Here is a 27,003-nt window from a genome sequence, read left to right as displayed (position 1 = left end):
TTTGTTGACTGAATGAATAAATTCCTAAGTTTCTCTTGCCATTTATTCATGGTTAAAGTAGGGTAGGAACAGTTTTTTTGGGGGGGAAGATGGTTGTGTCAGGTCACGCATAGGAATCTGGACTCGGAGGAGAGGTCTGCATTGGGATAAAACATTTGGGAATAGTATTATATCACTGCAGTTTAATTTGGGGTGGAACCACTTGGAAAGGTGTTAGAGAGTGAAGAGAAGAGGACTAGGAGGAATGCCCGCCTTCAGAGGTCAGGTAGAGGAGGACCCACCAAAGGTTCCCAAGAAGGAACAGCCAGTGAAATAACAGAAAATTAGGGAAGTGTGGCATCCTGAATCCCAGGGAGGAGGAGTTTTCCAGAAGAATGGGCACTCAGGTGAGGAGTGCTGAGTATCTGAATGAGGTGACCTTCTAATGGGACAAGAAAGGGTCTCTCTAGGGGTGCTCAGAGTCCTTGATGAGCCATTTTGGTGGAGTCGTGGGAGCTAAGCGAAGACCGGAGAGGATTAAGAGAGAAGGGGAGGTGATGAGTGGAGCAATGTGTATAGATGTGGACCAGTAGAGAGAGAAGTGGCTCCAGGGAGCCGTTAAGGAAAGGCTTTCTAAGGATGTGACATTGCAGAGCATGTTTGTACCAGGATGTGGCTCTGTGTTCATGTGTGGTGCCTTTGTCCACGTATGACTGTGCATGTATATCCTTGTGTATTGGATATGTGTTTGATTCTCAGGGAATGTCAAACTGTGGCCGTCAGCCCAGGTCTTTATTTAGCATTATAAATCAATATTTGCATTTTTCAAATTTACAGAACTTTAGCAGAATGGAGTTATTAACTCATTGCTTTCCCACTTTTTAGATTCAAAACAAAGCAAGGAAGCGACTTACCTGGGGGAGTAGGCAAATTATTGAAATAGCTGGGTATGGAAATGTACCTGGGGAATGTTTTGGAATACAATAGGCATAGTACCTGATAATAATCTTAAAAATTCAAACTGTTTTGTTTTGCATCCATTGCATTGTTTTTTTATCAGACAATCTGCATTTCGTATTGTTTTGCTTCGGGTAGTAACAGCTATGCTAAATGTTAAGGAGAAGGAGGAAAGGAATTTATAACGTATCACAAACCGAAACAGAGACTCCATCCCAAACCAGCAAGAATTTATGATGTTGTTTTCCTCACAGGCAATATATGAGCGCCTTTTCTGTTGGATTGTGACTCGCATCAATGATATTATTGAGGTCAAGAACTATGACACCACAGTGCATGGGAAAAACACTGTTATTGGTGTCTTGGATATCTATGGCTTTGAAATCTTCGACAACAACAGGTAAACCGATTAAATACTTACAACTCTATTGTTTACTTTTTACCTGTCCGGTGTGGGTAAGTGGTTGGAGGGTCAGCTTGTGCACCAAAGGGACTCGGGTTCCATTCCCAGTCAAGGGCACATACCTAGATTGCAGGTTCTACCCCTAGCCCCAATCGAGGTTGGTGTGAGAGCCAACCAATCGATGTGTTCCTCACATTGATGTTTCTCTCTCTCTCCCACTCTCTCTCCCTCTCCTTTTCTCTCTCTCTCCCTCCCTGCCTCTAAAAAAATCAATGGAAAAATATCTTCAGGCCCATCTAGTGTGGCTCTGTGGTTGAGCATTGACCTATGAACCATGAGGTCATGGTTCAATTCACCTTCAGGGCACATGCCCGGGTTGCGGGCTCATTTCCCAGTAGGGGGCGTGCAGGAGGCAGCCGAACAATGATTCTCTCTCATCATTGATGTTTCTATCTTTCTCTCCCTCTCCTTTCCTCTCTCTGAAATCAATAAAAATATATATTAAAAAAATATGTTCAGGTGAGGATTATCCAAAAAAACCTGCTGTTTACTTTTTTTTTCTTTTTTCAAATATTTGTATTGATTTCAGAGAGAAAGGGAGAGAGAGATAGAAACATCAATGATGAGAGAGAATCATTGATTGGCTGCCTCCTGCACACCCCCCTCTGGGGATTGAGCCTGCAACCCAGGCACGTGCCCTTCACCGGAATCGAACCCGAGACCCTTCAGTCTGTAGGCCAATGCTCTATCCACTGAGCCAAACGAGCTAGGGCCTGCTGTTTACTTTTCATTTGTTTAAACATAATGTATTCCTTTCTTGCAGCTTTGAGCAATTCTGCATCAATTACTGCAACGAGAAACTGCAGCAGCTGTTTATTCAGCTGGTTCTGAAGCAGGAACAAGAGGAGTACCAGCGAGAAGGGATCCCCTGGAAGCACGTGAGTGCACCTCTGGGGACAGTGCCTCAGGCCGTCACACATGATTATAATGCCAAATCTTACCATTTTTTAAAGGGTATTTTTTAAAATCTGCCTGGGGTACATGAAACAACAACGTTTTAGCTTTTCATCTGGGGACGTGTAAATACATTTCGTTTTCAGGGTAAGTAGATAGATGGGATTTTCCTAATTTAAAAGACTCCCTTGTTGGTGCCCAGAAAATGCTGAGTTTTAATCAGTAACTTTAACATGTCCACTTTATGGTGGGTACTACATGGGTTTTCTGGTTCACATATGTCTTCTTAAGAGTTCAGCATCATTTATAAGTTATTCAGAGCAGCAACTTTTGCCTTAAAATGGCTGAACTTTGCTTCCAGATTTAGCTTCTTCTCCTTCCTCTTTTTCTTTTTCTCTGTTACTCCTTTTTTTCCCTCTCCTTCTCTGTGTTGACATTGTATTGTCCTCAGTGGATGTTATTCCTGTTATCTGAAATCCTTGCGTGAAACACTTACATTCCGTTTATTTCTGTTTCTTTCCTGCATGTCACATTTCTGCTCTCACCTCTCTTTTCATGGCTCTTTGTGAACTGTAATATTTGTCAGAATCACACTAGCCTGGTAATACGTCACCAGAACGCAGGTCTGGTCTCGGGTGCAAATCCAGAGATCACAGCTAAAAAGCATGACAGTTAGAGCCCCTGCTCATGATGGAAATGAGACCTAGTAATTTTTCTTTTGAATTTTTGTTATAAACAATTTTAAGAACAGACTTGAGTCATGCAAAAGCATCGGAGCTTCCCTGAGTTTCTGTGTTTATAAAACTGTGTTTATCCTCTTGACAAAGAGTAAAGAGAGCCCTGACCGGTTTGGCTCAATGGATAGAGCATCGGCCTGCAGACTCAAGGGTCCCAGGTTTGATTCCGATCAAGGGCATGTACCTTGGTTGTGGGCACATCCCCAGTAAGGGGTGTGCAGGAGGCAGCTGATTGATGTTTCTCATCAATGTTTCTAACGCTCTCTCCCTCTCCCTCTCTGTAAAAAATCAATAAAATGTATTTTTTTAAAAAAGAGTAAAGACAATAAAAATAAAATCAGTATTTATTTTCTGATATTCAACATGATAGCAGTGAAAAAACTGTTCGAAAGGCTGTATTTTAATTACTTTTATATTCCTTTTTACCTTCCCACTGTCCCTCTCCCTCTCATTCAGAAAAAGGAAGCAATGCTAGCTTCCCTGCCTCAAACTGCCTCTTTGCCTTGCATTTGTTAAACATTAGAATGCCTTAAAAAATTTCTCCAAGTATATCAGTATAAATTTTGCCTATTTCAAATAAACCAAAGTGTGCTATTACTTTATAATAGGATTACCTACAATTTTGATTTAAGGAGTGAACTCTTACAACACAATTCAGATGTAACTCAATAAAGTTTATATGCAGCGTTCTTAGAATGAATGTGTTGTACAACACCCAATTATAACTGAGGCTTAGGTTTTTATAGCAAATTGAATCATAAAACTTGCTACTCAGATGTGATTCAGAGATACTGGTCAAAAATATCCTTTAATCATCAGAGTATCAAATTCCACTGACATGGTTGATAAAGAGAAAAGTCAACAGTTGCAGGAAGCGACCTCAAACTACTGAAAAAGGAGCAAAAGCACTGAATACACAAAAATTCTTAGCGAAATAAACCAAGAAATATGTGACCTCAGGGGAACAGAAGCCTGACCCTGTGCCAGCTCCCCCTAGATGAGAATCACTATTCAGGGCAAGTGTTTCCTCTAAGAACCCCAGACTTCTGAACATAGTGATTCTTTCTTTCTTTCTTTCTTTCTTTTTTTACAGAAATTTCAAATATATAATCTAAAAGCAGAGATCATAATATAATAAACTTAATGTACCCATCACCCCACTTTAACAGTCATCAGTGGACTGTACCCACCCACCCCCAGATAATTTTGAAGCAAGTCTCAGACTGTGATGTGACAATAATGTGATTTATTTCATCTGTAAATATTTCAGTGTGTTTCTCTAAAAACCATAAGCACAATACCATTGTCACACCTAAAATATTCACAGTAAGTCCTTAGTACCACATATCCAGTCAGTGTTCAGATTTCACATTTTTCTCAATTCTCTTAGAGTTCTTTTTTGTTTTTACAGTCGGTTTGAATTTGGATCCAAATCAGGCTCCTACACTGTGGTTGGCTGATAGGTCTCTCCACGTATCTATAGATTTTCTTCACCCAGTGTCTGTCTGTCTGTCTCTCTCTCTCTTTCTCTCTCTGTCTCTCTCTCTCTCTGTCTCTCTCTGTCTCTCTCTCTCTGTCTCTCTCCTTTTTTCCTTGTAATCTTTTGTTGAAGGTTATGGGTCCTTTGTTTTGTTGTGTTTCCCCGAGTCTGGATTTTTCTAATCAGATTCCTGAGCTGTCATCAACTATGTTTCTCTGTTTTTTGTATGTCCTTGGCTGTTAGATCTAGAATCTCGACCAGGTTCAGGACCAGTGTTTTTCTACCAATGGTGTGTGAACTCTCATTGGGAGGCACACATGTCTGGTTGTCTAAGTGATTCCATTTTAAAAGCCTTTGGTGCCGTAGTTTGCAGGTCATGTTTCGCTGTTGAGAACTTGACTCTCGGCACAAAGCTGCTTAACTTGGAATGGGACTGGGGGGGGGCCAGAGCCTGCCCGTCACATCTCTGTGTGCCCCTGGGTCCCCTAAGAAACCTCCTGGAGATGCCAGTTGCTGGAAGAAACTGGTTTGGAAACCACTACTTTAAGCAGCATGAAACTTACGAACTAACAGTCACTGGACCCTTTAGCAGAGATGAGTCACTTTTGGTTTATATAATTAGAATTGTAGGGAACTTACTTCTTTGTCCCTGGGACAAAAGACTTAATCTCTAACTCCCCCATCCCAAAGTCTAAATTTTCAGCTATTAATTAATATAGAGTTCTTGCTTTTTGAGTATTTTAAGGATATTTTTCCAAATGATGGAAATAACTTTCCTCCCTAATTAGAAATGTAATAAATGCCACAAGAAAGGTAAAGATTTAGGGCAGGACTTCTCCGTTGCTGTACTACTGACATTTGGACCAGACCTGTCTTTGATGTGAGCCTGTCCTGTGCACTGTAGGATGTTTATTAGGTAGCAGCATCCCTGACCTCTTCCCACTGGAGGCTTGGAACACTCTCTAGACATAACGATTACAAATGTCAGCAGACAGCCCAGCCAGCGTGGCTTAGTGGTTGAGCATCAACCTATGAACCAGGAGGTCACGGTTCGAGTCCCAGTCAGGGCACATGCCCTGGTTGTGGGCTCGATCCCCAGTGTGGGGCGTGCAGGAGGCAGCCGATCAATGATTCTCTCTCATCATTGATGTTTCTATCTCTCTCTCTCTCCCCCTCTCCCTTCCTGTTTGAAATCAATAAAAATTTTTAAAAAATTGTTTTAAATGTCAGCAGACATTAGGTTGCCAAATATCCCCAGGGCCCTAAGTCCCCCTCTCTTGAGAACCACTGATTTAGACAAACCAGGAAAGTATAAAAAAGAAAGTAAAAGCCACCCATTTTGAGGCTTTGAGTCTGTAGAATACAAAAGAGAACTTAAAAGACTAGGAATGGAGCTGAAAACCACAGGCAAATAACAGGCATGAGTCCTTGATTTTAAATAGCACGGAACAGGAATACATGAGGCACTTGAATAGTCTATTTTGAGTTTATGGATCTTACAGAAGTTAATAGAGACAGCTCTCAGTTTAGGCACCTTGTCAGTGAGATGGAGCACATTAACACACAGATTAAAATGTAAGACAATCAGCCGCCCATCCTCACATGAGGCACAGCTCACCCGGCCAGGCCCCAGTGCTCTCTGTGAGCTGCAGGTGATGTGTGAGCTGCAGGACATCAGAATGAACAGGTGTAGGAGAGAATTGTTGTATAAACCGGCGGTCGCCAACCGGTGGCCCACGGACCACTGGTGGTCCTTGAGGTCCGGAAGGTTGGCGACCGCTGATGTAAACCCTGTATGTATTGAAGTTGCCAAAAAGCCAGGAGTTACTTATAACTTTATTCAGCTCATGGAAGTAAATGAAAAGCTCATTCTTATCTCTTATAGATACTTAATCTCAGAATTACATTCTTTATGGTATATCCTGAAAAACCTCAAAACTCTGTTATACCCATATATGCTTGTTAACTTGGGAAAACTGGAGGAGAATGCTCCTTTGGGTTTTAATCCCGGTCCATAGAATGAAAGTTCTGCGTAATACCTTCACTTGGTCAAATTACATGTCAAATGATACTTTAAGGTTATTGGCTGGCAGTCAGAGCGGTCTGGGTCTTGTGGTTAATGGCAAACAGATTAGGGCAGTGGTCGGCAAACTCAGTAGTCAACAGAGCCAAATATCAACAGTACAACGATTGAAATTTCTTTTGAGAGCCCAATTTTTTAAATTTAAACTTCTTCTAACGCCACTTCTTCAAAATAGACTCGCCCCGGCCGTGGTATTTTGTGGAAGAGCCACACTCAAGGGGCCAAAGAGCCACATGTGGCTCGCGAGCCGCAGTTTGCCAACCACTGGATTAGGGGATTGAGAGTCTGAAGGAGCAGGGTCAGGTGCAGGAGGCGGAGACAAGATTAAAACAGCAGGTAGTGATGGGAGAAACGTTACCCACTTTATAATTTCTGCCTGGAGCTGTTCTCATCGAAGACAGTGTCTCCTGTTGCAAAGAAGCCTCTGAGGGAATTTGAGTGTCGGACCTCACAGGTGTCATTCACATGTTTTCCATGGAGGGAGCTTGACGGAACTGATGCACACGGGGCACGGGTGTTCCCGGGTCCGGCCCCTGCTCCCATGGGCATTGCTTCTGTGCTGTGTCCGACAGATCGACTACTTCAACAATCAGATCATCGTGGACCTGGTGGAGCAGCAGCACAAGGGGATCATCGCCATCCTGGACGACGCCTGCATGAACGTCGGCAAGGTCACCGACGCAATGTTCCTCGAAGCACTGAACAGCAAACTGGGCAAACACGGGCACTTCTCCAGCCGCAAGGTAACGCGTGTGCTGAGAACGCCCTCTCGCGTGCGTCCGTAAGGCTTTCCGCATTGTGTGGCAGACTTACATGACTTCCTGTGTTGGGTTCTCACAACCGTGTGTCCACTCCACTCAGGCCATAAGCATCCAGTTAAGGATTTTTTGCTGTGGATAAATTCTGCCTTCTCTGATGTATAGGAGGACAAGGTTGGTAAAACTCATATCACCCAGGAGAGGGCGCTCCAGACTGCTCAATGGACTAGAAATAGGAAAAGGGATGATGTCATTGCTAACCAATAGGTACAGAGTCCTTGTGCCTGTGCTCGATTTTGCTCCCGCATCTCTGATCATCATTCTGGCACTGAAAATAGCTTTTGTCCTCGACCTTTTACGATAGCCCTCAGCTATCAGATGTGGTATGTGTGTTTTCCCAGACTATGTGACTTTCTTAAAAACAGAGAAATTCTAGCTGTAATTCTGGTTGTTACAAGGAAACTCGTTCCTTAAATGCATGGGTATATTTTTTAAATCACCACCCCACCCCATCCCCGCCCCATTTTTCACATTCTAAAAAAAAAAGTGTTAGCAGTAGATCCCATTTCTGAATAATTGGTGGCAGTTGTGGTTGTCAGACCTTTGTGCCCTGCCTCGCATGGTAGTATACCATTAATATTTGTCCTAGGTGGGGGTACACCATCATCCCCAAGTGTTTTCCTGCAAATGCAGGCTTGTCTAGCAGCCATCAGCTAGAGGAAAACCAGACCCCATTCTTCTTCACTTCCACAAAAATGGGGCACACATTTCTGCTCCTCCGTCATTCCCTGTAAATCCAGGATGCACTCCATTGTTCAGCACGAAGAAATCTATTCCCTAACTTCGTCCCCTTTGCAGTTATGTCATCAGAATAGGAAGATTCCACGGTTAACTAGACAAAGCACAAACCATCAAGATACAGATTACTAGCTGAGATTTATTTTAGGACAGTTTATTTCTAAAATAGTCTCCTTGGTCTGTTACTGAGGAATGACTTGCAGCCCTACTACAAGTTGGTTTTCACATACTACTATTCCTTTAGTCCCCATTTATAATGCAAATATTAAGTGCCTCTCATTTTTCAGGTACAATCCTGGGTGCTGGGGACAGAGCGGTGAGCAAAGTTAGAAGCAATCTAAATCCTTTGGCATGATGCTGTTAGATATGGCGTGATTACAGGGGCAGGCGTCCCGTTTTGGAGGACTGGGTTAAAAATGTCCTTTGTAATCACAGTTCAGGTTTTGGAGACTCGCCTAGAATTGTACCTACCAGATGATAGACCATCAGTGTTTGTCAAATTTGAAATGAATTGGTCATGGTCATACCAAATAAATTTTATAGAATATTGAATTTTCAAGTAAAACATGCAAGGCTCTATCTACTTCATTTTAAAAAATGACTGTGACTCTCCCATGAAAAATCACCTCATTTTTGATATGTGTTACCTTGGCCATTTACACACCTGAATTAAATGTGTCAACCAAGTATTTTGAAATATAATCTTATTCTTCAGGTAGCAACTGTATATAATTCGTTTAAGCAGTTGCTACTGATTTGATAGGAAATGTTGAACAGCTATTAATCTGTAAAGATGGGATTCCCTCTCTTTATTCTCTCTCTCTCTCTCTCTCTCTCTCTCCCCCTCTCCCTCTCCCTCTCCCTCTCCTCTCCTTCTCCCTCTCCCTCTCCCTCTTTCTCTTTCTCTTTCTCCTTTTTTAAATATGGGAGTCCGGGTTTGGCCATCTCTCGGACCAGGTGGCTCCTTCCTCCAGCATCATCCCCCAGACAAGCACTAAGATGGGGAATTTTTAAATGTGTTATTTTCTGGGATTTTTGCCTAATGAAGGAAAGAAGTGAAATAACCAAGCTGTCAGGATATTTTCATCACTGTGAATCCAAATGTAAGAATATTTCATTGGTACAGACATATCTTGGGTCCTTTTCCTTTGGAGTTTATAAATAAAAGGGTTTTATAAAAGTGGCTAATAAGAGCCCTGGCCAGGTAGCTCAGCTGGTTGGAGTGTTGTCCCATACTCCAAAAATTTTGTGGGTTCAATCCCCAGTTGGAGCACATACCTAGGCTGCAGGTTCCATCCCTGGTTGGGGTACATATGAGAGAGAGCTAATGATGTTTCTCTCTCTCTCAAAAAATATATATATATATATATATATATATATATATATATATATATATATCTCCTCGGATGAGGACTTAAAAAAAACCAAGAGGCTAATAAGAGAGAGAGGAGTCAAGGTTAATCTCTAAGCAATGACAGGCCTGAACCTGGGGTCCCAGCTTAGCAAAAGGCAGATGAGCCAGGCTACTGTGTGCATGGGAAGCACAGACATTACATTCGGTCCCAGGGATCCTTCCCAGAGCTGCCAGTTAATAGTTATGTGACCTTCTGCCAATTGCCTAACCTCTTTGAGCCTCAGTTTCCATGTGTGAAAAGGAACGCTCATGATCCTTACTTCAAATATCAGTTGTGAGGATTGAAAGATATACATGCCTGGCAGACAGCAAGCACTTAAATGCCCTCCTTAAATGGAACATGGAGAATGAAACCATAATCAGTCAGGGTAGGCTGGGCTGCCAAGAACCCGGTCTCAGTTGGTTAGGCATCTTACCATGCACCAGGAGGTTGCTGGTTCAATTCCCAGTCAAGGGCACATGCCCAGGTTGTATGCTTGATGCCCAGGTTATATGCTTGATCCCCAGTAGGGGGCATGCAGGAGGCAGCTGATGGATGTTTGTACTCTCACATCAATGGTTTTTCTCTCCCTTCCTCTCTCTCTAAAAATCAGTAAACTATTCTTAAATATATATATATACTAAAGGCCCGGTGCACAACATTCGTGCACTGGGGTGGGGAGTCCCTCAGCCCAGCCTGCACCCTCTCGCAATCCAGAACCTCTCGGGGGATGTCCGACTCCCGGCTTAGGCCCACTTTCCGGGGAGCAGGCCTAAGCCAGCAGTCAGACATCCCCCAAGGGGTCCTTAGCCCTGCCATGGAGGCGGGAGAGGCTCCCACCACTGCCGCTGTGCTCACCAGCCATGAGCCCACCTTCTGGGTGATCGGTGCTCCCCCTGTGGGAGCATACTGACCAGCAGGTGGCAGCTCCTGCATTGAACGTCTGCCCCCCTGGTGGTCAGTGCACATCATCACAACCAGTCATTCTGCTGTTCAGTCAATTTGCATATTAGCCTTTTATTATAGGATACTAGAGGCCCGATGCACAAAATTCGTGCAAGGGGCTTAGCCCTCACAGCCCCAGCTTCGTCTGGAAGGTCGTCCAGACAGTTGTTCTGCTGTTTGGACTAATTAGCATATTAGATCTTTATTATGTAGGATATATGATAGCAGCCAAGATTTAAGTATCATAGACAATAGAAGTCTATTTCTCTTCCAGGGACCCACACTTCTTTCATCTTCTGCCTCTTCCATCCCCCGTGTCCTTCTTTGCATCCAACAGTGGGAGGAGAAAAGAAAGTACAGAGGACGGCCGCCCATTTCTTACCAGCTTTGGCCTGGAACAGCTTCACCTCACTTCCACTCACCTTCCATTGTCCAGAACTTGGTCGTTCGCCCATATTCAACAGCAGGGGGTGCTGTGTGGGTTTCTAGTGAAAGCTCCCAGTCGTTACCACACAAGCAAAATATTTAAATCAAGCCCCACACAGTGTGATTTCATTCATAATGGTATCACGATTTTGTAACAAAATTATCCTCTTCTATGAAATTGGAATATATTTTTAGCAAAGTGTAAATGGCTGTTTTAAAAATAATCTCCTTCTTGATTTCTTAGCTCTGTGCCTCAGACAAAATCCTGGAGTTTGATCGGGACTTTCGAATTCGACATTACGCAGGGGATGTAGTGTGAGTATCTTACTTTGGCACCTAACGTAATGTTTGCATGCAGCCTCACTTCAGAAATTATAACCAGGGGGAAATATAGGTGGTTTTCCTATTCATTTGCATTATTTTCAGTCATCCTATAAGCCTCTTTTAATCTTTCCACTTAAAAAAGAAAATTGGCATCGCTTCATGCATTCCTTGCTTTTCAAACACTTATTGAGCACACACTATGTGGCCATGCACAGCTCCTGGCATAGCTGTTCGTCAGTCAAAATCAACGGATGGATAAATAAACCAAGTTAAGGACTGGGATAGAACAATGGATGAGATGGGCCTTTCTCTGAAGAAGGTAATAGTGTAGAGGAGGATATAAGCAGATGCATTATACGTCACTATAAAGAAGGATGAATGGAAGGAAGAAATGCACAGGCATTATGGAAACACCGAGCAGGAATAATTAACCCGGAGTGGAGTATAGAGAAGTCTTGCTAGAGGAAGTGATACCCAAGCTGAGTCCTAAAAGTAAAAGAGGATTAGGGCAAAGAACTAGGAAGAGAGGAGGAGGAGAAGCGAGGGAGTTCCAAGCAGAAGAGGCAGCAGACACACAGGCCCTGAGGTGAGAAGCACCCATCATGACCAGTTTTGCCATTTTATTTATCAAATATTATTTGAAAAGTAAAATTTGCAGGAGCCACATTTTCTGATTACAATAAAAGTAGAAATTGATATGAAACTAACTAAAAAAAATAATTACTGTAACATTTTAGTTTTCTAGGGCTGCTGTAACAAATTACCTTCAATTGATGCCTTAAAACAGGAGAAATTTATTATTTCACAGTTCAGCAGGCCAGAAGTTTGCAATCTAGGTGTCAGCAAGGCCACACTCTGAAGGCTCTAAAGAAGAGCATTTTTTTAGCTTCTGGCAGCCACAAGCATTCCTTGGCTTGTGGCCCCATCACTCCAGGCTCTCTGCCTCTGTGGTCACATTGCCTCCTCCTCTTGGGTGTGTCTGTGTTATAACTCGTCTGCTTCTATGCTAAAACTAAACTTGTGAAGGCACTAAGGCCCCCCTGGGTAATACCGTATAAGCTTCTCTTCTCATCATCCCTCACGTAATCATACCTTTTATCCCTCATGTAATCATACGTTTTATCATTCATAGGGTCTAAGGAGTTAGGCATGAATGCTGTTCAGGGGGAGCATTTTTCAGCCCACTGTACTTAGTGAGCTTTGTCCACTGAACATTGCTCCTTATTGTTTACAGGCCTCTCTTGTTCTTTCTCCTTATGGTTTACATTAGGAATTCTGTTTATATTCATAAAACCCATTATAGGAAGAGATGAAACAACTATAAAAAGGCAAATGATGATCTCTACATGCTGAAAAGACATCTGAAGAAATTTTAATAGCTGTTCCTGATTTAAATGAAAACTCTGGGATCATAAAATAATATGGCTCGAAATTATCACCCCATCTGTCAAACTAGCCATTAGGGCTGGTATGGCACCATTTTCCTCTTTTTCTGGTCCTGTTCCCAGGTTCCAGAATACTGAGGAGGGAAGATCCAGCACCGCACAGCTGTCTCCCACTGAAAACCCAGGCCTCGCTTCCTGGGTGCTTTCATCTAGCTCAAAGTGGCATAGAAGCAGGGCTGGACAGAGAGGCCTTAGAGACCACCAGGCCATCCCTTTCGTTTTACAGATGAGGAAACCTATGCAGAGAGTGTAAAAGTCATACCCAAGGTTACACAGCATGTTCATGGGAGAGCTGAGACAATAACTAGGTTTCCGAACCCCTGGAACTCCAGCCGACCTCTCTGAGCGCAGAAGAGGGAAGGAGCGGGGGATGGAGCAGTGAAAGGATTGGCAGCTAGTAAACAGGCGGGGGTGTGAGGCTTTGTGGCCAGATGTCTTTTCAGCAACTCGGCCCATTTGATTGAAGTGTATCCTCTAGGTCACATTGCCTCCTCCTATTGGGTGTGTCTGTGTTAAATCTCCTCTGCCCCTATGCTGAGCCCCCCGCAAGTCCGTTTTTAGGTTTTTACGGGACATCTTCTTTGGGCACAGTGCTTTATAAAGTATGGTCCCTGCCCACAAAGAGCTTTCCGCGTAAGATGCATCCATGCATATATGGTGGTGTGTGTATGTATTTATACACATACATTTTTATATTATCTGTATAAATACGTATATATATACACACATTTACATGCTTCCATTGATACAATAAAAGATGGTCTGAAATAGTTGCCATATGGAGTTGTTGTCAGGATTCGGAATAAGGAAATGATATCATACTTCTAGCTGTGTGTAATACACCCAGGGAAGCCGATGCTGTCTTGGGTCCTTGATGCAGTCCTTGGATGCTGGGGATTATTTTTATAGGAACAAGTGGGAGGAGTGCTAAACATTCAGGAAATAGCAACTGGGTCCATTTGACAGGAGTGTATCCTTTTTGTAGCAAAGACCAGTAGAAATGCCTGGAAAAATAAATTCAGATCAAATCATCATGAGTCTTCAAGGCCCAAAATAAGGACTTGGAAGTTTTGAGTTTTATGGGTTACACAATAGATTGAGTCAGGTGACTTCAAGGGTTCAGTCAAAAATGGCTTGAAGGTATAAGGAAGAAGACCTAGAGTGGGGGAGGCAAGGAAATACTTTTGGACCTGGTGACCTCCAAATATCCCCCACCCACCATGGGCAGCATAGTGTGACAGGACTTCCTTGCAGAATTAAGTGTGCAAGGCTGAAATATTGGCGAGGGTTCAGGGTTAGAGATCTGAGAACTGTGTGCATTGATGTGATTGTCGAGGGGACATGCAGACAGTTGAGAAAACAGAGCTGTAAGAAGTAGCTGCATCTAGAATTACCATCACCCAGAATCCTCCATGACTTTTATACTCCCAGCCCTGAGTGTGCGCCACCTAGAGGCCATGCCCGTCACCGCAGCAGAACAGGTCCCATTCCCACCTTTCTCACCAACTACTGGGCTTTCTAGACCTTACTCATCTCCCTTCCTCCAGACCATGAATACTGGCCTCCTCGTTTTATTTCAAGAATGTCATGCATGTGCCTGCTTCCTTCCCTTTGTTTAATCTATTTCCTTGTGTGATCTGCCTTCTGCTTTCTCCTCTGCTTATTCAGCTCTTACCATCCTTTGCGGTTCTCCTGGGATTCTTTTATCCCACCCTGAACACACTGAGCGAACCTTAGGCAAGTCCCTTGACTTCCCTACGGATGAGGCTGTTAGTTCCTGTGTGTCGCTGGTTTGCTTTTATCTTAGTAATGCTGGATGATAAATACAGCTGTCTGTATTTTAAGAGTCATCTTCCTGAGGTAAGCAGTAAGCCAGTAGAAAATTATCTTAATTGTAATTATGGTAATGATGTTTGCTCTCCTTTTGAAGAATAGAAACAATAGCCCCTTTATTTAGGAGGTAAAATTTGATGTTCCTTAACACAGGACATTGAGGACAGAATCAGCCGCATAGATTGATTGCATAATTAACAGTGGGAGGGTGTTGTAGATTTCTAGAAAAGCTTTAAATGTGGCTCTTGCTTGGTGAGTAATGAACATTTTCTGTGTTTTTCCTCCACTAGCTATTCTGTCATCGGTTTTATTGACAAAAATAAAGACACTTTATTTCAAGATTTCAAGCGCCTGATGTATAACAGGTAGGGTTAAATTTAACTATCTTTATATTGAACACTTTGGCATATATTGCACAGTATATATGCACACGATTATTTTTATGTGACAATTTTAAGATTTTGGTAAGTTCTCTAGTTCTGCTTGATCAGACTTAATAAAATATTACTCTATAATTATAACAATCAATAAACTTAGGACAGGGACCTGCTATGAATATGATTTTCTTTGATTGCCCTTGGGTGGCCTCAGTTTCTCTGTTTACTGCTGCCATCTTCTGGCACCCCCTACCGGAATATTCAGGAGTCCCTGGCTGGGCCAGTGGCAAATGCAAGGTGTCAGATAACCTCTGACCCAGCTGAAAACTTACACACTCAGATTCCCACTGTAGTGTCTTTGCCTCTGACGAAGAGGTCTCTCTGCTATCCGAGTGGCAGCTGGAATCAGTGATGGTAGATCCTGAGTGGACAGAATCTTCTCACAATCCCAGAAAGGGGGAAAAACCAAGTTCAAACCCAGCATGATACTTTGGAAAAAAGGCCCATGAAGAAAGAAGGGTGCTCGGCCAGCTGCGTCTTTGGGGTTAGAGAACTGTAGACACTCATTTTTCAAGTCTCCTCCGTCATTTGGTCAGTGGATCATCAAAGATGTACTGAGCACCTCTGAGCCACACGTTCTTCCATGCTCTGGGGTACAGCTGTGGAAGAAATTTAGACAAAGTCCCTGCCCCCTGCGTTTTATATTCTAGTAGAGGGGGCAGTCAGTAAACAAAAAGACAGCTAACTTCCAGGTAGTGGCAAGTGCTGTGAAGAAAAATAAAGTAGGTAAAAGACTGAAGGGTGATCTCTCTCTCTCTCTCCCAATTTTTTTGGGGGGGAGGCAACCAAAATTTTTGGTGGCCTTGTTTCGACAAGGCTTAAAAAAAAAAAAACCAGATTGAAGGGTGCAGGCAAGGAAGGGCAGGGGAGGCATTGCAGATAGGGTGGTGGAAGAGAGGTGATGTTTGAGCAGAGACCTGGATGAAGTGGGGCAGTGAGCTGTGAACAGTGGGGGAGAAGAGCATTTCAGGTAGAGAGAACAACTAGTACCAAGATGCTAAGGTAAGAATGAGTTTGGGAGCAATTGAGAACAGCCAGAAGGTCATTGTGGCTTAAAAAAGGGGGATGGGGAGAGAGAAGGAATGAATATTCACAGAGGTCAGCAGGGCCTGGGTTAGGAAGAGTCTGTGAGCCAAAGTAAGGAGGAAGAATGAAGGGCAGCCATTGGAATTAATGATACGATGTGATTTATACATTAAAGAAATCACTAGGGCTACCTTATAAAGCACACACTGTGTTGAGGGCAAGAGTAGAAATGGGGAGACCAGTTAGAAGACTAGTCTGAGATTTGGATAGTAGTGACAGAGATGATGAAAGGTGGTCAGAGTGGGTGATAGTTGGTAAGTAGAGCCAACAAGATTTGCTGATGAATGGGATGTGTGATGCGAGAGAAAAACAGAAATCCAAGCCGATGCCTGAGCAGTGGGAAAGGGATGCTTGATTGGGGGGAAGACAAGAGGAGGAGCTAATCTGGTGGGGGAAATGGAGAGTTTTGTTTAGGATATTTTATGCCGGAGGTGCATATTATATTGAACATCCAGTTGAAAATGCCAAATAGGCAATTGCATGTATGCCTCTGGGACTCAGGGTAAAAGTGGGAGTAGGGGTATCAACTCATTGATCGTATTTAAAGTCTTAAGACTGGATGAGGTTTTAGGGGGAACACAGATTTAAAAATAAGAGAGAGGAGAGGTCAAAAAAAGAACCCCTGAGACGCTCTAGCATTTAGAGTCAAGAAAGAAAGGAGGAGCTAGCAAAGGACACTGAGCGTGCCAGGGAGGCAGGAAGAAAACCCGGAATCTGGTGTCAGCGAGGCCAAGCCAAGGGAAAAGTGTGTTAAGAAGAAGAAAAGTATAAACCGTGTCAAAAATCTGTCCAAAGCAGGGTGATGTGAGGACCGAGATGCACTACTGGGTTTGCTGACATGAACATCCGTGGGACTCTTGGTCTCCGTAGAGTTGTGGAAGGCACATGTGTGATGGAAGTGGGCTCAAGGGAATGGAGAAAATTAGAATGTGGCGACGTTGTGTTTAGGCAGTTGTTTCCAGCAGTTTTGCTACACAACGGTTCATCTGCGTGCATGCCACCAGGAGTGCTGATGGCGCTGTGCTGTTAGCATGTTACTGACAGAGGGGATCCCTGTAAGAGCTGACCATGGGGAAAAGGGACTTTCAGAAAGGAGTTTCAGTACGTAACTTACCAGGTAAGAGGGGCAAAGGACAGAGGCTGGCATGGCTCTGTGTAGAAAAGTCAAAAACTCAAATTAGAAAAAAATGGCCTTTGTTGGCCAGTGGGTTTGTTGCTAAGGGAAGAAGGCAGAGCTGGGCTGTGTACCAAGAGACTGCCCCAGGTGGCATTCCTTACCTTCGTGAATTCGTCATGGCCCCAAGTTCAGCTCCCCGGGAACAGCTCCACCTCCCAGGGGTGGTTTTGCGTAACTCAGAGCTCACAGGACAAAGGAAGAAACGGAACAGCCTGTGAATTATTTCCAGAGGAAAATCTAATGGTCATGTGGAATGGAATACTTGCATTGGTATGACAAGCTATTTTTTTTTCCTATTGGAAAACCCACTGGGGAAGTCAAAACAGCAGTGAGAATTCTAGTTTATTAATTGACTGAAAAACATTATTCATAAAATCCAGAATCTTTATTTAATTGCTTGGTAAGCACAGAGTCGGAACAAAGGAACTTCAATAAATCCAACAATGAAAGGCATCAAGCGAAGATGAGTTCATTTCACAATAGGGATGATCTTGTCAAAGGTGCGAAAGGATTAAACATCTGTTGACTGCAACTTACTGTATAGATCTCCATCATAGGAAAGGCCTTGCCCGTGGGGTGGGAAGTCTTGAAATTGTTCAGGCAAAAAGCATCCTCCTGGACGGTGCTTGGATGGGCTACCTTTGCCTCTGGACACGTCACTGTTTCCATGGCTAAATAGCCTCCCAAATTTCCATCCTTTTTTTTCTTTGTATATATTTAAAGGAACTTGGATCTCCAGTTCTGTAGACCTTCAGAGTATACATGCATGTTAGAGTGTATGCGCGCAGGTGCACGCATATATATGTGTGAGTGTGTTTGTGTAAATGAAAGGAGGAAGAAAGTAAACCAGTGGCAGACCAGGTGAGCAGACTTGGCTCATCACTTCTGTTTTCTTAGCCAGATAAGTTCTGCCTGGCCTTACGTACTGGGTTCTGGATAACTAAGTTTCCCTTTTAAAGAAAGGGTTCCTTTAGTTCATTTATTTATTTTTTGAGCTATCAGTAGCAATGCCCTTTTTTCCCCCATTACAGTTTACAGTGAATATTATTTTGTATTCGTGTCAGGTGTACAGCCTAGTGGTTAGATAATCATATACTTTACAAAGTGTTCCCCCTGAAGTTTCTAGTATCCACCTGACGCCATATATAGTTACTGCAATATTATTGACTGTATTCCCTGTGCTGTACTTCATATCCCCGTGACTGTTCTGTAACTACAATTTGTACTTCTTAATCCCTTCACCTTTTTCACCCATCCCCCCCAGTGCCCCACCCATCTGGCAACCATCAGTCTGTTCTCTGTATCTATGAGTCTGTTCCAATTTTGTTTGTTCATTTATTTTGTTCTTTAGCTTCCACAAACAAGTGAAATCATATAGTATTTGTCTTTCTCTGTCTAGCTTATTTCACTTAACATAAAACCCTCTTAAGTCCATCCATGCTGTTGCAAATGGTAAGATTTCATTTATTTTTATGGCCGAGTAATATTCCATTGTACCAGAGCTGTTTTTATCCACTCGTCTATATTCATGGGTTGCTTCCATGTCTTGGTTATTATAAATAACTAGAGGCCCGATGCACGAAATTCGTGCAAGAGTAGGCCTTTCTTCCCCCAGCTTTCCTCTGGCACCTGGAACCCAGACATCCCTCTGGCCACTGGCAGGCACCCAGGACCCGGCTTCCCTCGCAGCCCCAGCTTTGTTGGAAGGTCATCCAGAAGGATGTCAGTCTAATTAGCATATTGCACTTTTATTATTATAGATGCTGCAATAAACATAGGAGTGCATATATTCTTTTGGATTAGTATTTTGGGTTTCTTCAGATACATACCCAGAAGTAGAAATACTGGGTCATAAAGCAGTTCCATTTTTAATTTTTTGAGGAAACTCCATACTGTTTTCCATAGTGGCTGCACCAGTCTTCATATCCAGCAATAGTTCCCAGGTCCCAGAAAAAGATTCCCTTAAATGTTTGATAACTATTTTGTTAATATCACACTCATGACTTCCTGGCTCAAAAGTGCTTTCTCTGTAAAATGATTGTATATGTCTATTTTGACTCATCGTGTGTCAATCATACTGCTTAACAGTATAATAATATAATAAATGTCTTGGTTCCTTCATTTTCAACACCCCTCACTAACTCACAAGGTAGTACAAGAGTCTCTAAAAATGGCCAACAGTGAGTAAGGTGGTATTTGGGGTAGAAACTGCTCACATCAGAATTTTCAAAGGACACCTGCTCTGATTTCAGGAAATTGTATTCAGTAGGTGTTAGGAAGGCATCCCACACGTATGTGTACTAAATGTCGAGAACCACGACCTTAAGTTCTCTCTCTGCTAAAGATTAGAATGGAAAAGTTAAGGGAAAACCATGTATGTTGATGTGGTTATGTATGTTGATGTGCATATCATTGGAAAATTATGGAATAAAACTAGAAAGTGAAAAAACTGGGTCCATAAGCCACAGATCAGTGCATTATTTTATAGCCACTTCCTTGCTAGCGACAGTGAGGGTTAGCATTTTGGCTTTTTCTTCACTCAGAGACCTGGTAAATCTTCCCCTCACCTCATCGATCCTTAGCATGTTTGCAGCAATTATTTTGAGCTGCTCTATATAGAAATTTACTAGGTATTTGGGGAACTAACTCAATTTTCTCAATCTTATACCCGGAGAAGACAAGTGGGGGAAATGATGGCAGTCGTAATCACCATTAGCAAAAAAATGCCCATGTTAATTCTTTTCTAGTCTCAAACCCCAGTGTAAGAAAAGAAAAGAAATCTGACAAGAGAAACGTTCCCAGGAAGCCAGGAAGGTTTCACATTTCAATTTCTTGAAAATCAAAAGCACCCAAGATGAAACAGGAAGAAAATCTGAGTTGAGACCACCCCACGGGTTTTTTAAAATATTTCCACGGAGCCACGTAACGACTATACCGTGGTGAGCACGAACACTGGCCTGAAGCGCACTTTTAAGAATCGGATCACAGCCGTCTTAGTGTCACATCAGTAACAGATTCTAGCCGCCAGTGCTACCTGTAAGTGGCTCATAAATCCAACTGCCCGCGAGGGACTTTCTGGAAGACGGTGTGAGAATGGTTATTTTACCTTCCTCGCTGTACTTTTGGAAAGACCTGCCTGTTAGTGGTGTCACCTATTCTGTATGAACATTTGTTTCCATCAGGAGATACTTTGGTGTTCGTGTTTTCTACCATAACATCGAGAGTCATTTCCCTGCTAGTGGTTTACACTCATTCCTGTAACTACCACCCAGACCATTTTGTTTTATGTAGAGATTGTAAGACCTATGTTAACTCTTTGAGGGTACAAGATCATAATAATATACACTGAGTGGCCAGATTATTATGATCTCTGAATGCATAATAATCTGGCCACTCAGTATATATATATATTAGAGGCCCAGTGTATGAATTTGTGCATGGGTGGGATCCGGCCAGCCTGGCCAGGGGGAGGGGACATGGGCAGTTGGCCGGCCTGCCTGCTGGTTGAACTCCTGGTTGAGGGGACAATTTGCATATTAGCCTTTTATTATATAGGATATACACCGAGTGGCCAGATTATTATGCTCTCTGGGTTCAGAGAGCATAATAATCTGGCCACTCAATATAGATGTCACTTTAAAGAAGTTTAAAGAGGTTTGTTTTTTTTTAATGCAGTACAGTTTGGACAAATCTTTCAGCATCATTTTCTGGATGGAATTGTTTCTCCAGTTAGGCCTTGTGAGTTTAGTCTGTGGTCCAGTCGTGCCTCCCAGGGTAGGTTCGGCAGGGTTGCTTAGCAGTTCTTTTTCAGCCTGTTTGAATGGCTCTCTCTGTGCTCCTCAGTTCCAATCCCGTGCTGAAGAATATGTGGCCCGAAGGCAAACTGAGCATCATGGAGGTGACCAAGCGCCCTCTGACCGCCGCCACCTTATTTAAGAATTCTATGATCGCCTTGGTGGACAACCTTGCATCGAAGGTAATTCTTTTCTTTTCTGACTGTCCGTGATAAACGTTAGAGAGAATGTGGGTCTGACTTGCTTTTTAGGTAACGATAGTAAATCAAATGGAAGACTAGATATTTAAAGCGAATGTTGTAATAGAATTTTTATTCCTGGTGTGTGGTTTTAAGGTAATTATAACAAATCAAATTGTTGTTGTTAATTGGGGCTAGGTAAAATAGTTGTTTGTGTCCCAGGTAAAATTGTAAAATTATAGCATAAATTATAATATATGCCCGAACTTCTGCCCTGGGCTGACACCAAGGGCTGGCTTTAAAAAAAAAAAAATCTTGAATTAAATGGTAATACACCATCTGATATTATATCTGAATACAAAATGACCAGATAGAGTTTTAAGAGGAGTTTTGGCACTTAAGTATTATCCTCAGGTTGTTTTAAATAGTTGAAATAAAAAGATGTGTTATTGACCATTACGTCTGCTTTTTATTACTCCTTTGAGATCTAACCCTGTTTGATAACTTTAGTCTGTTTTTTTCGTAAAGAACATATTTTTACTTTCAACTACTGCTGCTGACAACTTTGATAAATTAGGCAGCATTCTGGGACTCATTATTTTTAATTCCTTCATTTTTATCTTCTGGTGCTTTTCCTGTGTCTTTTCTTCATTATTATCCTTTTTTTTTTTTTTTTAAATCAACTTCCTCTCTAAGAATTTAAATCTATTCCATTTCTGGTGCCTTCCCTGTGGATGAATTAGGCAAATGCCACAAGAACATGTCTGATCAGTGGCTTTCTGGTTTTTGTTTGTTTTTTTGTTAATCCGCACCTGAGGATATTTTTTCATTGATTTTTAGAGAGAGTGGAAGGGAGGGGGAGAGACAGAGAGAGAGAAACATCTATGTGAGAGAGGTACATTGAGTGGTTGCCTTCCGCAGCCTGCCCTTGACCAGAATTGAAACTGGGACTCTTCAGTCCTTGGGCTGACACTCTGTCCACTGAGCCAAACCGGCTAGGGTGCTTTCTATTTATTTTCATCAGGATTCTTTGGCCCCAAGTGACAACAAATAAGCGCAATTTGTTGGTTTATATAATCAAACCTCTAGAACAGGAGGGGTGGAGACTAGAATTCATTAGAACTCTTCCTCTTGCCTCTCCGCTTCTCTGCATGTCAGCTTCAACCTGCCTCACCCAGCAAGAAGGAAGGCAAACCTAACGGGAAAGCATGCAACACAGGAACTAGAGTTGAACAGAGGATTTTATAAAATATGTTAGCTTTATGTAATTAACTAAAAGAGAATCACTTTTCTAAAATCAGTAGTGAAATGTGCATTTAAAAAAATTAAAATACTAGAACCATCTATAGTTTCTGTGTCAGGAATTGCATTCAGCTGCTAATAAAAGAGACCCCAATTCATAGCTTGGCCTTGAGAGAGATTTGTTCTCTCTCCTGTAAATGAAGTACAGGAGACGGTATCACAGGACTGCTACGGCAGCTCTAAGGTGATCAGAGACCCAGGTTCCTTTGTCTTTCTGCTCCACCATCCTTATGTTTATCATGTATCCTCTTGGTCCAGGATGGCTGTTCTGCGAGCTACCTCCCTTTTAAAGAGACTTCTCACATAGCCGACATGGCTCAGTGGTTAAGCATCGACCTCTGAACCAAGAGGTTACGGTTTGATTCCTGGTCAGGGTACAGGCGCAGGTTACGGGCTCAATCCCCAGTGTGGGGCGTGCAGGAGGCAGCTGATCAGTGATTCTGTCTCATTATTCTATCTCTCTCTTTCTCTCCCTCTCCCTTCCTCTCTGAAATCAATAAAAATAAATTAAAAAATAAAGAGACTTCCCAGAAGTCTCCCACAGCCCTTCGGCTACATCTCACTTGTTGTACGTAGTTGACAGGGGAGCTGGGAAGTGCATTTGTATTCTAGTCAGCAGTACACCCAGCTAAAAATAACTATTCTGTTTCAAAGTAGGAGAAAGATACTGGATATGAGGTAGGCAACTACCCTCACAGTCTTTGCTACAGCTTCCCAGTCTGGATGTTTATGGAGCTGGGGGATGAGGGAGAGAGCATGGATAAGCAAAAGGATATAGACAATAGGAGGCAGGAAGATGGCCGGAGCAGAAACGGGAACATGTGGATTACATTTAGAAAATACAAAATAGTGTGATAGAAATAAATCTACATAGTTTGTACTCACCATGAATGTAAATAGACTAAACAGACCAGATAGGTGGAAATGCCTAATTAACACTATGCATGAATATTATAAACAAAGAGGTAGATTTTAAAAAAAACTGGTTAAAAGCAATATTAATGTGAGAGAACATGGAATTTAAGAAAAACAAGTATTAACACAGATAGAGACTGATAATAATAAAATGAAGATACGCAAGACAGTAAAGTCATTTTGAACTAGGTACCAAATAACATAGCCATGATTATGCATGAACACTATAAAGCAAAGGAACCTGAAATTTTTTAAAGGAAAAATGCGTAAGTACACAGTCCTAGCGGGAGATTTCAAACCAAATCTACCAAAACTGATAGACATGGGAGCTGGGACAAAAACCTCAGGAAGAAGGCAGAAGCTTTGTCCTGGCTGGGTAGTTCAGTTGGTTAAAGTGTCCCCTGATACACCAAGGTTGCATCTAGAGTGAACTAGAAACAATCCCCATTATCCCATTATCTAAAAGGGAAATTGCAGTGAGCCAGGAGGGGGTAGGTGAACATCCCTTGAGAATGTATCCTCATAAGGTAGCTTTTATGAGGTTTGCAGTCCACATTCTCACTACCTGGGTGGCCTGAAAAAGTTCAGGCCAGCAATTTAGTTTAAAATGGTCCGGGTCTGGTGTTGTCTCCAGGCATCTGCTGTATGAAATGAGGACATTAGGGCTTCTACTTGAATAATCACAGACTAGGTAATTTAAACCCACATCCATGCTGGGGACATCTGGAACACGCAAATAAAATATGCAGAACCTTTGCTTAAAGACACGGGAGAGATAAGATAGTGGAGAACTACTGGGCTGGAAGCCATGGAGAAGAGCCCAGGTTTGAGACCTCCTTTCTCCCGGGGGGCAGGGGGGTGGTTTGCCAACTGCAGAGCAAGTGGATGGGATTTGAGTAGTGGTTCTGACAGCCTCATGGGGCTAGTGAGACAGAGACAGAGACGAGGGCCCGAAAAGGAGGAGGTCAGGGGTTAACCCCTCCCACTTTGGGTTAGGGTCCCAAAAGGCTGCCACTAGCAGTAAAGGTGAATCAGAAGTAGGCAGTCCGTCACAGGAACCGTAGTTCAGCTCTGAATCATCTCACTCTTTAAAATTAGACGAGCTTATTTGTTAGTGCCGTTGGCCTGGGTTTTTCTGAAACTCACCATTTGCGGATTCATTTCTTTAGGAACCTTACTATGTACGTTGCATCAAACCCAATGACAAGAAATCCCCGCAGATATTTGATGATGAGCGCTGCCGGCATCAGGTTGAGTACCTTGGACTATTGGAAAACGTGAGGGTGCGACGGGCAGGATTTGCCTTCCGCCAGGTGTACGAGAAGTTTCTGCACAGGTGAGAATGGTCTCAACAAAGACACCTGCTAGCACACTGAGAATTATGGAGCCCTAGTCTTCCCCATGTGCGACCGTGCGTGAGCATCTGGATATCTGGTGAATGAGCAATAGAGTTGAAGAAGCTGCAGGCGGACATCCCCCAAGGGGTCCTTAGCACTGCTGGCGAGCCCAGCTGAGCAGCGTTCCCCCTGTGGGAGCGCACTGACCACCAGGGGGCAGCTCCTATGTTGAGCATCTACCTCCTGGTGGTCAGTGCGTGTCATAGTGACCGGTCGTTCCGCAGTTCTGTCGATTTACATTATTAGCCTTTTATTATGAAATAGGATTTGCAAGGTTTCTGATGTTGTTTCCTTTTTCCATATGATGTTGTATAATGTTACCTCTCCATAGTAGAACTCTTTCATTGGGCTTCTATTTCTGTCCCTCTCTGGCAAGTGAGTAAGCTTTTAGATGTATTTCCTTCTGGTTTTATTTTGTTTCACTCAACAAATCTATTTCCTCATCGGATGGCAGGCAACATGGTATGTAGTGGGGAACAAAACACAGTCCCTGTCTTCCTGATACCCACAGACTAACAAGAGTGGGCAAAGACTTTCTCACTATGACTTAAAATTCAGACACAGAGTATGAACATGTCTAAATTTGACTCCATGTATTGAGCAAGTTTGCACCTGGGTCAGGGGGAGCCCTGGGGTAAGCAGCCTTCTAAGCTGGTCCCAAGCTCCCCCCTCCTGACATTCACCCTGTCTAGTCCCCTTCCCTCTAGGGTGGCCTGGGCCTGGTGATCTGCTGCTAGCAAAATGGAATATGGGAAACATGATGGGCTGTCACTTGTGGGATTCGGCTGCAAAGAGCTGTGACTCTGTGACTTCCATCTTGCTCACACTCACACTCGCGTGAAGTTGGTGTGTAGGGAGCTGCCATGTGAGAGGCCCATGTGGCCAAGAAGTGTTGGCTGCTTGCACATAGCACAGTTGATTTTTGTGTATTCATCTTATATGCAGAGTGCTGCTTAGTTTTCTTTCAGTGATAATAGTTTTATCTGCTTGATTTCCTCTGAAGTAAGTGTATTGTGCATAAGTAATGTTAGTTTTGCACTTTCCCCAATCACTTACCTCTTCGTTTATTAGTCTCACTGTGCTGGTTAGAAAACCTGTGATAGCGGCAACCCTGTCTTGTTTCTATCTGTGAAGAGAATGCTTCCAACGTTGCCTCTTTACAAATGATATTGGCTCTAAGTTTTTGATGCAGAGCCTTTATTAAATTCGGGAAGTACCCTTCTATCCCTGCGTTAGGAAGGGGTGTTATCATGAAGGAGTGTTGGATCTTAGTGAAGGTTTTTCTCCACATCTCTTATCAGGCTATGACATTTATTTCATTCCTAATTTCCAAAGAAGGTGTTTTTTTTTTCTCTCTGTGAAGCATCTTGAATTTTACAGAATGGTTTTTCTGCGTCTATTGAGAGCACGTGGTTTTCCTCCCTTCATCCGTGCCCTGTTCTTGGTTCACCAGGTACAAGATGATCTCAGAATTCACCTGGCCCAACCACGACCTCCCTTCAGACAAAGAAGCTGTGAAGAAACTGATCGAACAGTGTGGCTTTCAGGAAGACGTGGCTTACGGGAAGACCAAGATTTTCATCCGCACCCCCCGCACCTTGTTTACCTTGGAGGAGCTCCGCGCCCAGATGCTCGTGAGGATCGTCCTCTTTCTCCAAAAGGTAATTGTACATTTTACAGACATGGAGGAGGCCTTGCTGTGATGTTCTCAAAAATCTGTTGAACCTTTTCTTTGATTCAAGAAATGTTCGTGATGGTATATTTTTTGGTATCTACACATACCTTGGAGTGTTTTCTGTTACCTTCACACATGGAAAACTTACTTGACTGTCTTAGCTCCAAATTATTTTATCTTCAAAATGCTGGAGGCATTTTGTCGTCTGGTATTTAAAGTTGGAGAGATGTATGAAACAGCCTGTTTTTTGTCGCTTCTGTTAACTGAGGTGTTTCCCTCAGCTGAGCTGCATAAGGAACTTCCTTTAATTTTATTTTGTCATTCAAAAGTTTTGCCCAGATGTTTGAAACAACCTCCTTCACCCTGCATTACCCACCACCTGCACTGACTGAGGTGTGCAATGTGGGAGTCAGGATGCTCATTAGATCCTGGTACCTATCCCCATTGATCTGTACAGGGCCCCCTTCTCATTTCATTCACTCACTCATGTATTTATTTTCATTTCCTTACACCTATTTTCAGACC

General features: G+C 42.9%; 1 protein-coding gene across 1 annotated transcript in view; it reads left to right on the top strand.

The window, feature by feature from the left end:
• The window catches only part of MYO1D (myosin ID), a 268,509-nt gene that overhangs the window by 101,465 nt on the left and 140,041 nt on the right, over positions 1-27,003 (top strand). Inside the window, exons 9-16 of the mRNA XM_079797859.1 lie at positions 1,191-1,336; positions 2,163-2,277; positions 7,166-7,336; positions 11,159-11,229; positions 14,807-14,881; positions 21,060-21,192; positions 24,576-24,742; positions 26,257-26,464. Coding sequence (XP_079653985.1) covers positions 1,191-1,336; positions 2,163-2,277; positions 7,166-7,336; positions 11,159-11,229; positions 14,807-14,881; positions 21,060-21,192; positions 24,576-24,742; positions 26,257-26,464 — 1,086 coding nt within the window. The remainder of the gene's footprint in view (positions 1-1,190; positions 1,337-2,162; positions 2,278-7,165; positions 7,337-11,158; positions 11,230-14,806; positions 14,882-21,059; positions 21,193-24,575; positions 24,743-26,256; positions 26,465-27,003) is intronic.

This window comes from Cnephaeus nilssonii (assembly GCF_951640355.1).
Source record: "Cnephaeus nilssonii genome assembly, chromosome: 19".
Taxonomy (NCBI): domain Eukaryota; kingdom Metazoa; phylum Chordata; class Mammalia; order Chiroptera; family Vespertilionidae; genus Cnephaeus; species Cnephaeus nilssonii.
The sequence above is the reverse complement of the archived record's forward strand: the minus strand, read 5'-3'. Positions and strand labels throughout refer to the sequence as shown.